The sequence below is a fragment of the Amblyomma mixtum genome, chromosome 6 (genome assembly GCF_055824585.1).
Source record: "Amblyomma mixtum isolate Tamu chromosome 6, ASM5582458v1, whole genome shotgun sequence".
Classification (NCBI taxonomy): domain Eukaryota; kingdom Metazoa; phylum Arthropoda; class Arachnida; order Ixodida; family Ixodidae; genus Amblyomma; species Amblyomma mixtum.
In genome coordinates this window covers 90,112,408-90,124,233 of record NC_143017.1, presented here as the reverse complement: position 1 = coordinate 90,124,233, position 11,826 = coordinate 90,112,408, and the positions used below count along the sequence as shown (strand labels likewise).

At 53.7% G+C, this 11,826-nt stretch overlaps 1 protein-coding gene across 1 annotated transcript; it reads right to left on the bottom strand.

Annotated features, from left to right (window-relative positions):
* Positions 1-451: 451 nt before the first annotated feature.
* LOC149339631 (uncharacterized) lies at positions 452-11,282 on the bottom strand. Its single transcript, XM_089548330.1, has 2 exons — positions 11,061-11,282; positions 452-3,748 (listed from the first exon to the last, which is right to left on the bottom strand). The coding sequence occupies exon 2, from the start codon at positions 3,729-3,731 to the stop codon at positions 1,908-1,910; it is 1,824 nt and encodes a 607-aa protein (XP_089404456.1). The 5' UTR covers positions 3,732-3,748; positions 11,061-11,282; the 3' UTR covers positions 452-1,907.
* Positions 11,283-11,826: the final 544 nt, after the last annotated feature.

Genomic DNA, 11,826 nt, shown 5'->3' with positions numbered 1-11,826 from the left:
TTTTTCGAAGAGCGCGGATGGCACCAGTCTTGTGCCGACTTGATAATGTGCGAACCCATTCTACCTGTAGTCATTTACAACTCAAGAATGCAGCGGCGACTGCCCCTCAAAGGAGGCCCGTCCAGCTGATGGCGTCGTTAGCTCTGCGGCAGAGGCTATAGGTAGGAAAGGGACCGGGACTTTTGTACTCTGCCCTAGCGACCCCACCTTCTTTTCAACTACCCCCCTTGACCCCTCCGCACCCCTAGCCCGAACAAGGTCCTCCTTCCTTTTCTTGCCTAGCCTCTGCCTCAAGAAAGCCGGTCGACGCCATTGGCTGGAGGGCCCCCTTTTTTTAAGGGGCATTCGCCGCTGCTTTCTTGAGTTGTACCTGGCTATATATAATACGAATAGACTTTTTCATGCAACTGAGCGTTAGAGGCTCGTACATAATAAAGACTGACACCAGCCATTTTCCAGGGACGAGGAGAATTTTAATTGTGATCCAGCCAACATGCGCTTCTCATACACGCTTCCACATGCACCACATTCAGAAATACGACATTTACTCCTGTGGGAACACCAGGGAACGTTTACTCGAAGTGTACAGAATGTTCACGTAAGTTTGGTGAGTCGAAGTGGGGCCGAAAACAAAGCGTATTTCACTTGCTCAATAAAATGACGTCGTCGCTTTTTCTTGTTTGCTTAACCTAACGCGACACGCATACTGAGTTACGTTAAGCGAACGTTTTTCTTTGCAGCTGCTTAGAATTTTAGCAGTGAACCATGGCGGTCGCAGATAGACTGGAAAACACATACCATCGTGTGGTGCCACTTCTGATAACAATATGTACAGCCTAACTTTCTTAACACATAGTGTGGACACGATAGACAACAATATTTTGTACAGAATACACGCTATACAGAAGAACAAAGTGCGGTATCCGAGAGATGCGGAAGGAGTTTGTGACATTTCAAATGAAGATTGAAGACAGCGTAAAATAAAGAAGGCCGAAGATTGCGGCTAGACTCTCGTTCTGTTTAGTTTTGGCCCTTAACACTTTCGGATGAACATTTTGCATCGGTGTCGAAGTGCAAGGGACGAGAAGACGAGGACGCGGTAGGTAAATGTTTGAGGAAGAGGGCGCTGTATAGAGTGAACCTGAGTATACAAGCCCACAGCATATGCGCCAAGAAACAGCCGAGAGCAAGTCTGTGCGTAAGATTCAGCTTCGCATTTCGTGAAGATTGCACAGCGCCTCTTTAAATTATATGTACAGCTTTACAAAACAAGGACATTCAAAAATCACAGCAGGCTTATATGCGTGTGAACAGGGCTTTTGAGAGTGTTTCTGTTCGCATGGCAATGTTTACGATCAGCCGCGTTATTTTTATTATTATAATTATTGTCGTTATTAGTATTTATTGCACTCATTGCAGGAATAAACGAAGATGCTTCGAGATAGGGTTACAGCGTGGCTGTGTTTCGTCTATTGGTGTACGTGTTCAACCGTCGCATTCCCAAACGCCGGCAAAGCCCGACGCGCTAGCTTGCGGCGCATATACGTATACAGGGTCTAGATACAACATGTGCTGTGCATATCACCGCCTCCTGCGCAGTCAGCGCAATGCGCCGAGGCTTGCTTCTATCAAATGACAGGAGAAGCCTTTCTCAGAGCCAAGTCAAGTGCGTATTATAGCTGTGGGGACCTGCAACGCGCATTCTTGTCTGGCTCCGGCATCATCAAAGACAGGAGTTCGCCATGTCGGAACCACGCACCTCTTTCGCATGCAACGGTCGCCCCGCCATTACTGTTGTCCCTTTGCGTAACCCATCGCCCATTCATTATTTGCTTTTGTCAAGACGACCACGGAGCGGTCACGCCGACGCACACGCTCGAATGTTTGCCTCACTCAGTGTCTTGCAGTCAGCTCAGCTGGTAGTACTCGGGAGCCGTGTACTCGTTTGCAATGTTCGTGAGGAAGCTGAACTCGTTGGAGCCACACGAGCCCGGTCCGGAGTAACCGTTGGAATCACCGTAGTAGAAGTTGTTGAAGTTGAGGTCGGTGTCGGAGGAGCTCTGGCCGTTGTAGTGCTCCGGGGATGGGTTGTAGGCGGTCGCCGCGCTCGTGGCGGTGCCGTTCTGCATCTCGTAGTAGTTGCCCGTCGCCTGCTGGTACGGCTGCTGCTGTTGCTGCTGCTGAGGCTGCTGCGGCTGCTGCTTCGCAGTAGACGCGTACTCCGGAGTTCGGTTAGTTGCGGGATTCGAGGAACTTCCGTTGCAGGCGATGTCGTAGTACATGCTGGAGTCACCGTTCGGCGAGGCCACCATGTTGCTGGCCTCGTCGGTCGAGTAGCAATCGGACGCGCGGTAGCTGTACGAGTAGCCGTTGTCGCTGGCCGCACTGTACTGGCCTTCTTCGATGCTCTCGGCCTCGCTGTTGTACGAAGGGGCTGCGTAGCCCCGCCCGTACTCCTGGCTCGCGTCCCTGTACTCGCTCGCGTATCCCTGTGCCGACGCCGCGGCGTGGTTCATGCCCTCCATCCCGTACATGTACGGCCTTTGCTCCGGAGACTGCTGATTGTTCGGCCGCTGGGTGCTGGTCTGTGCTTGCGTCGGCTGGTGCTGTGCCTGACATTGTTGGTGATGCTGCTGTTGATGCTGCTGCTGGTGCTGTTGCTGATGCTGCTGGTGTTGTTGTGCATGGTGCTGCTGGTGCTGCTGCGGCGATGGCTGCTGGCTCTGCGCGTGGTGCATCTGCTGGTGGGCGTCCAGGGAGGCGCCTATCATGCTCACGTGCGTGGCCGAGGCGGTGGCTACGGCTGCGGGCGCGTAGCCGCACGCCTGCGCCGCGGCGCCTCCTGTTCCCTGGTGGTGGTAGTACATGGGCCCCGCCTTGTAGCCGTGGGGCAGCACGGCCACGTAGCCGTTGCTGGCCGGCTGCGGTCCCACCGCGGGGCTGGCGGCCGGCGGTGAGCGGTAGGCAGCCGCGCAGTACGCGCCCGGCTGGCTTCCGCGGTGCTGGGGCGCCGAGGCGCTGTACGGCTGCTGGGCAATGGCGGCCGGGCGTTCCTGCTGACCGTAGTGGTTCCCGTACAACTGCGGCGGCAACTGGCACTTCGGAGAAGAAGCCACACGCGCGCTGGGACAAGGATAAGTGGCGGCCGAAGGGCTGGCCGCGTCCAGGGCGCACAGGGCAGCCTTGGCGGCGCGGGCGGCGGGGCTCGCGGCGCGGCCACCCAGCGGGCTGGGCCGCTCGCCGCCGAAGCCGCCCTCCTTGACGGCGCCGGGCGTCGGGGTCTTGTCCGAGCGGGCCGGCGACGCCAGCCCCAGCGCCGGGTGGAGGTGGCCCTTGGAGTCCGAGTCCGGCTCGGAGCCCGACGGCGAAGAAGCGGCGGCCCTGGCCGGCGGGCAGCAGCCGTCCCGGCCGCCGTCCTCGGCGCCCTGTGACGGACTGGCGCCCGGGGGCGCGCACTGGGGCAGCCGGTCGGCGACGGCGGGGCCGTCGGGCGCCTCGCCCTCGGAGGCCCCGTCGCCGTTGCCCTTGTCGTCCTGCTTGCTCATCATCGTCTGCCGCTTGTGCTTCATCCTCCGGTTCTGGAACCACACCTTGACTTGACGCTCGGTGAGGTCGAGCGACGCGGCGATCTCGATCCGCCGAGGCCGACACAGGTACTTGTTGAAGTGGAACTCCTTTTCCAGCTCCAGAAGTTGCGTGTTGGTGTAGGCGGTGCGCAGACGTCGCGGCATTCCGTTTTCTCCGTTCTCTGCGCAGAAAAGACAAGAACAGGGAATGAGCCACAGGTGAACAGAACTCAACGACACCGCCATCACTGCTCACTACAATGTGCCAGTGTAGCTTGTTCCTCTAAAAGGCTGCAATCTCCATGCTGACAGCTTTGGATATTCTGCAGATTTAGATTCTCGGTCAGATTTCTCCGAAATCAGCGATGATAATATATTTGGCTCTGCCTGATACCTAAAGGCGGACAGGCTTGTTCAAAAATCCATAAAGAGTTTCACGACATAAATAAGACAGAAAAGTTTCTACCACTCCAACAACATAACCTACTTGCTGGCCGAGCGTTCAATTTTTTCCTTTTCTCTTCGCGATCCCCGCACCGTTTAGATTAATATCGTCATTTACAACGAGCATGTTCGAACTCAGCAACAGCTGCGAGGCAAAAGCTGCAGCAGAGCTCGCTCCACACTTCGCTTTACCTTTTGTGTTAGCTTTATAGATAGGCACCTTTTAAAACTCGCCAGCGGAAGAATTAACGCGTGGTCGAATTGGACATGCACCGCGGGTGAGCGCCTACAGAAACAGAACACGAACACAGCTTCCCCAGCGGGAGAGACGGAAAAAAGAGTGAGAGAAAAAGTTTCCAGGCCGCAAAACCTTAAAGTAAGAGCACCGCAACGCTACACGGTTGGGAAGCGATTTTCGACCCAGCTGGTGTCGCTTGGCGTCCTTATTCGAGGCGCGCACTGAAGCTGCTGCGTGATGGAAAACAGCAGCAAACATAAAGCACGGGAGTCAGAAACCTCGGCAAAGCTGAAAGTACACCTGGGGGGCCACGTGGAGCTCATTCCCCAGCGGCCAACCCGAAGGGCGGCTGTGCCCGATGTGTTTAAAAAGTTAACAGAGATATCGAAAACGGGAGCATAGCTCTTCTTTTTCTCTTTTTCATTGGCCAGCTGCAATGAAACGGATAGAGAGGAGGAGGAAAAAAAGGGGGCGCAGAAATGAAAGAAAACCTGCATGCAAATTATGCGCGCAGCGCTTTTCGCGCAAATTCCTGATGCACGCAGAAATACTCTTCGGCTGTAGCTTCTCGCCGGCTCTTCAAATGCGCGCTCAAAAAGAATGAAGCGGCTGAGAGCTGCTTCTGCCTTTTTTTTTTTGCTCTTGCTGCTGCTGTAGCTGCCGTTGGCCTGGGCCAACCAGGGATGAAGGAGCGAAAGGAGAGAAAAAAAAAAGTGAGAAGATAAAGAATAGAGAAAACAAACGCAACAACCACTGCGCGAATCAAAAAGAAAGAAAGAAACCAGGCCGGCCTACGTTTCGAGCTCATTGGCTGTTTTTGTTTCAGGCAGCTTCAGCCCTATTTGCATTCACACGACGTTGAGTTCCCTAACGACGTAACGATCCTCCCGAGACGACAGGCTTAAAAAAAAAAAAAAGGAAAGAGAGAGGCAGGGAGAGTGAAAGCTAGAAGTGAAAAGAAAGAGGGCGGGAGGGGATAGAAGCTTACACCAAAAATTAAAAGGACCAGTAGAACGTCGATGCCGGGTCCCAGCCATCTCTGTGTATGTGTGTGTCTGTGAGTCTGTTGTGCGTCCATGAAGCGCGGATCAGCGTATCTGACTTATTTCAAATGTGCACACAAAACTAAAGCGAGCGCTATGCGCACTCGTTTCTCGTCCGAACGAAGTGGGTCCGGGTCCACCGAGAAAGAAAAAAAAAACTAAAAGGAAAGTGGGAGAATGAGAATTAAAACGCTGGAAAGACGAACTGCGAATGCTGGATAGTGTAAGAAAAAAAAAAGAACGTAAGAAGGAGGAAAAAAAAAGAAAAGTCAAGTCGAGAGCTCAGCGCCGGCAGGGTTGAGTGAAGAACTCAAGAGGCACGCATGCACGCATATATACGCATGCGCGAACAAACGCACCGATGGCGACGACTAAAACCCTCTCTCTTTCTCTATCTAAAATTACTGCGTGAGTAGCGAAACAACCATGACATCGTTTTGCTTCTCTTACTCATCCATGCCTCGCTTCACTTTTTCCTCTTTAATTCCACCTTCGTGTTTCTTCATCACTCTATACGTTTCCTTTTTCTTGCTTCCCGCACTTTTTTCCCCTTCCTTTCTCTCTTACTCACTCTCGCGCACTTCGTCTTCGTCCTCGGAGGATTATTTGACTTTGCTTCTAAGCCGATTGCTCAAGGCACCCACGCGAGCGGACGGTGGCTGGGCGGAGGGTGCGTACCGAACCTTCATTTTCGAGATCAGTGAATCGAGCTAATTATCGTTTTCATTAGAAAGTTTCCGGCGCTCTCGAGACGCGGGCGAAGCAGGGATCGGCGAGCGAGTGAGGCATATATGGGAGAAAGGAAGGAATCTCTCGCTACGCTTATGCACGCCCTCACACTTGACTCTCCACTCCTGATACACACCTACTCCTTCTAACAACTGTCCAGTCGCGCGCGCCTCACGAAAAAAGCCTCTCGTTATTGCCCGCGCAATTCTCGCAATTTGTCTCGAAGAAGATCCTCCCACCAATCCCGCTCGATTATTTTATTCGGTGCTTTCTTTTTACTCTCTCTCACTCTTACTAGCTCGATGCTTTGCTTCTTTCTCCCCAAGCCGGCTCGATTCCTTAAATCCCTTGTTTCCTTGCGACCATTTAGACTTTGCGCTGTTCTGGCCTTTTCCTCTTCATTTACGGCATTCCTCGCATCAAGCAGCTTCTTAGTTCATCGCGAGATTCAAGGGCCTGCGACGACAGCGCTTGCACTTTGCTCTCCATGCTCGCATATTTTTTGTTTATTTTTGTTTTTTTCCCCTGCGTTCTTGCTTCTCTCTGTAATCGCTCCCATCATCTCAAGCGCAATTTCTCTGCAACTACTTAGGTGTCCCGTATTTTCACCCCTTTCCCGAGCAAACGATTGCCACCACTTGTTAGTGCTTCGAAAAATAATCTGTTAGCTTCCTTTGCGATTTCCTTTTCTTTTTTTTTTCTTCGCGTACGCGTATCTGCTCCGCTTCTTCGCACGCGCGACGCGTCGTTGTTGCATCTCGCTGTGTGCCTCCATCCGACGCTCCTTACGCTCGACGTGACGCTTCACGTCGATTTCAGTGAGGGAGAGAGAGAAAGAATAATGAAAAAAAAAGGAAATGGGGGGCAAAGATTACGTTTTCACTGTGATGCGTCTACACATAAAAAAAAAACAAAAACAAGGCGCGACAGAAGTTTGAGCGCACGAGTTTGTGTCCCTCCCCTTATTCTCTTTGTCGTCTTCACTATCAACGCGAAGGGAAAGACGAGCTTTACGGCGTGAACGGCGGACACGCAAGAAAGGAAGCCAGCAGCGTTCAGGGATCGCAACCCAATGATCGGTGGGCGTAAGCATCCGAAGGGAACCCGTGTCCGCGCCCTTGTAGCGCGGCATCAAAAGGAAACGGCAAGCGACAGCCAAAAGATCAAAGTGCGGAATAAAAGGTTTTCTGGGCGCGGATAAGAAATAAGAGATGAAAATTAAAAAAAAAAAAAACAAAGAAAATATTTGGCAGAGAGAGGGAGAGTGGCAATAAAAGGAGAACAGCGAGGCGTGCGGGGTGGAGGATAACGCGGGGGAGAAGTTTCGTGGAGCGTGAACCTGCTAACGCGTCTCGGTAGTTTGAAGCCGCTGCCGCCGCCGTCTCCGCGGCTGCTGCTGCCGCCGGAGTCCGCGCCGTTGTGCGGCGGCAGGGGGGCCGGGCGGCCCCTTTTTCTTGGATCGAAAGCAAATTAAATGCCTCCCCTTCTTTTCTCTGCGCCCAACGCCGCCCCGGGGCTTTCTGTCTTTTGGCGCGCTCCTCTCACGTCTTTTGTTTCGCGTACGCGCGCGCGGACTCGCCGGCAAAGGGGAGGAGGAAAGGGGAGGTGGAGAGGCCCTCGGTTTGAGCGGCGATAGTAGTAGGCGGCCGTCGTCTTTCCCCTTCGGCGGCGCAAGCGGCGGGGCAGGCCTGCCAGTCAGAGCTCGCGGAAGCAAAGTAGAAGAATAAGAAGAGCGGACGACGGGACGCGCGCTGCTGCTCGTGCCTTCCGCTCTCGAGGCGAAGGAGGGCCGCCGCCGCCGGGCTCTGACTCCGACCGCGCTCACGGCCGACTGACTTCGGTCCATAATGAAAGTAACGATTTCTAGTACCCAGTCAGATACGAGCGAGGGGCCGCGTACGAGCGCGCGCGTGCGCTCGCGTTCAGAGTTAGCCGGCTCTGGCAGCCGGAGCTGGTGCTGCTGCGGCAGTTGGCTGACTGCTCGCTCCTTCTGCAGCCGCTGCTGGTATTGCAGTCTTGCCTGCGCTCCATCTCCTACCCTCTCCCTTTCTGAGCAGCGGGTGGAAAAGGAAAGAATGCGTGGCGGAACAAAAATGCGTATGACTGGGTGGCCGCCCTTCCTTCAGCTACAGCGACAGCCGTGGAGACTGACGCTGCTGTCTCGCGCGGTGGCCGTCGAAAGGGAGCCTGCCCTGGACGGAGCGGGGGGCCAAGAGCGCAGGGAAGGGGAGGCGACGGGACTGGGCCAGGGGGATAGGCCGCGGGAGTTGCGAAACAGGCGAAGAAGCCCGGGCTAGGGATGACACGTCTGAGTCAGCGCCGTGAAATTGACTTTCTCGGGCGGGTCGGACGAGGAGTTCGCCTTCTTCCTTCTTTTAGCTCAGCGACGTGATTTGACGGGAATCGGGAGGGCTTGGCGGTGGGTGTCGAAAGCTCGCTATCAGATGTATTGGCATTAGAAACAACAAAGTAAAAGTACTCCGACGCTAAAACCCCGAGGAACCACGGTGTTAAATACGAGTTAGCATGGTCGTGTGCCGGAGAGGGAATGAGGGACGTCTGAGACGAGGCTGCTGGAAAAAGAGAATGAGAGATGACTTTATACAGGAATTTACATATTTACAAGTGAGCTCTGTAATGAGACGCTCATTGCAGGAACGCTGCATGACGACAGCTCATCAGGAGACCATTCGATGACGAAGAGCCCCGACCATCCTTCCTTATGAGCAAGTTCTAAGAGGTCACGCCTGTACTTGCATGGAACTACCAGCTGGTCTACTTCATTCCCTCCTTTGCCCTTAAAGTGGCGATAAATAATATCGTTCTTTACATAAAACGAGATATTCGGTGTTACATTTTTTCCCAGGCTATCTCGACATTTTTCTAGCGTTGGGTCCGTCGCCTGTTCTCTGGTAAGTGTGGCCTTATCAACATTTACCAGAGCACGGAAGTTCGCGCTTTCCGGCGAAACCAGCGTGGTTACGTCGGCTTCTTCGAACTTACCTCCGGCGTCCCTTCTGCCGTTTCGTTATCTGACTTATCAGCTTCTGCCCTCGTCGCGAGCGTTTGCGGCTCAAAGCCGTTCGCGACGTCATGGAGCAAGTGACTACTAGAACGGGATTCATGTCAAGCGAGACGCCCGAGTCATCGAGCTGCCTTGCCGTTCTGTTGGAAAGAATGTACGGGCAGTTTGGCAATACTCCGTCGGACACTGCTGCCTCCGTGTCTACTACACCGAAAGGCCCGTCTAGTTTTACTCTGGCTACTGGCAAGCTGATTGTACGATCTTCCAGGGCCTGTCGAACCCACATGCAGTCGCCTGTGAAATCGCCTTGCTTCAATAGCGAGGAATGAACCAGGTCGTGTGTGGCTCCTGTGTCTCTTAAAGCCTTGCAAGACTGACCATTTACTTCTATGTCGTACAAGTATGGCCTAAGCAGGTCTTCTGCCTTATCCATGCACAAGTTAACCGGTGACACTTTAGGCACACGACAGCCTGAAGCCACATGTCCCGGCTGGCGACATTTGTAGCAAATAATAGGCTTTCTTGCTTCAAAGACTGTTTTTAGCTTTTGCTTTTCTGGATCCAACGCTTCCTTTGAAGGTGGAACATGCGTCGAACGCTCTGCGTTTTTAGATAACGCACGAACCGTTCCTCGTTCGTGGCTTCGGACAAAGCTAGGCTTTTCGTTATTAAACGTTTTCTCGTGTCTGGAGCAATACAGGTCTGCGTAATCTGCCGCCACTTGTACGGTTTTATGCGAAGCATATTGCTAGAGCTACCACTCACGCCATCGCCGTGGGACCCTCACGTGACGTTACACCACGTGACACCGTGACGTCACACCACGTGACATCGAATGAGAGAGCCGGCCTCCACCTCGCGCCGTCGCCGTGGGACCCCTGGCCGTCACACCCGCGCATTTCGAACGCGCGTTCACACTCGGTGTAGGTGAAACGCTCGCTCCACCGGGCAGGCAGACGCGGCTTCCGTGGCAATCCAGGCGCTCACCCAACGCGCGTCTCGGGGTTAGTCGGCGTTCCGCTGTAGCCATGCCGTTGTCTTCCCCCACGACGAAGGCTTCTAGTGGTTGTATTAAAATGACCCAGTATTCAACCAAGGAAAGCCATGTATTACCAAGCCTAGCCACTAATATGCTTCGCATTCCCCAGGCTTAGCCAAGCTGAGCCTCAGCAATTTTTTACATCTGGCCTGTCCTGAATCCAATCCTTCAGGGTTGAAGGAATAGAACAGAAAAACTGCTCAAGTGCAATCTGCGCTAGCACCTTTTCGCGGTCCTCATAAGAGTCTACACCACGGAGCCAACTCTCTAGAAAGCCCATTAACTTGTAAGCGAACTCGGCATAGCTTTCTTCCGGCTGTTTCCTTGCCTCTCGAAACTTTATTCGAAAAACCTCAGGGGACAACCTTAACGTCTTCAGTAGGCAGGTTTTTACGGACGAGTAATCATCCGCCTCTTTGCAATCTAACCTTGCCAAAACGTCAGCCACTTCCGATGGCAGCAAGCTCAGAAGCCTTTGTGGCCAGCTCGACTCCACGAAGCCCCCTTTTCTGCACACCCGCTCAAAATTTACTAAGTAGAGACCTATGTCTCTCCGGACAAAAAAGGGCTGCAAGAGACTTCGAATGTCCAATTTTGTCGATATATCGATCGCCACGGCTTCCTCGTCCTTCTTAACCTTTTGCTTAAGCATTTCTAGCTCAAGTTCTTCTTTCTTCCGTTTCCTCTGCACCTCGGTCCTAGATTCTAAAATTTCATCGGCGTCCGCACCACACTTTTCAATGGCCGAGATGATCTCGGGCTTTCTCATGGCTTTCGTCACCTTTACGCCCAACTCTTCGGCTAAGAGCATCAATTCGGGCTTAACAACCGCACCGAGATCCATCTTGCTACGACCGAATATTTTACGACGAAAAAAATCTGGCTGCTTTCCACCCACTGCCCTTTCTAGTCAGTGACAGTCTACTTTCATCTTTCAAGCTACCTGGTGAACAAAAGAGACTTTTCAGGCACTCACCGACAACCGCCGCGAACCCGGAGTCGCCGAATCCCCACCGCTGCCGCCAGCTGTTACGTTTAGGGCGAATCGACGAAGGACGAGCAAGCGGCGACACCGAAGGTTGTCTGGAACGCCTTTATTCCAACTCGGCAGACGGGCAGGAAAGAGCGGCGCAGCGCTCTGCCGTGGCGTTTATATAGCATCCCCAGAACGCCGGCACGCGTCCCACTCGGCTGGTCCAGAACGCCGGCGTGCGTCTCACTCCGCTGGCCCAGAACGCCGGCGCGCGTCTCACTCGGCTCGCCCAGAACGCCGGCACGCGTCCCACTCGGCTGGCCCAGAACGCCGGCGCACTTAGGAATCACGAAAACGAAGTGCAGGCTATTGGCAGAGTATTATTGGCCCGGTTGTTTCAAGGACGTTGAGGAGTTCGTTCGTTCGTGTGACACGTGTCAGAGGACGGGACGTCCGAACGAGCGACGAAAAGCAACCCTTACCCTGGTGCCGATGGTGCTGGTGGTGATGTCTTTGACCGGGCTGGTGAATTACTACCATCAGTACATTCCCAGGATCTCGGAAAAGGCGAGTCCACTTACGGATGCCCTCAAGAAAGAGGAGCCCATTGTATGGGACGATCGTAAGCGTCAAGCGTTTGAGTCCCTGAAGCTGGCATTGACAACTCAGCCTGTGCTGGCCACCCCAGACTACGCGAGGCCTTTCCTGGTGCAGTGTGACGCTAGCGAAAGAGGTATGGGCGTGGTACTAAGCCAAGAAAACGACAAAG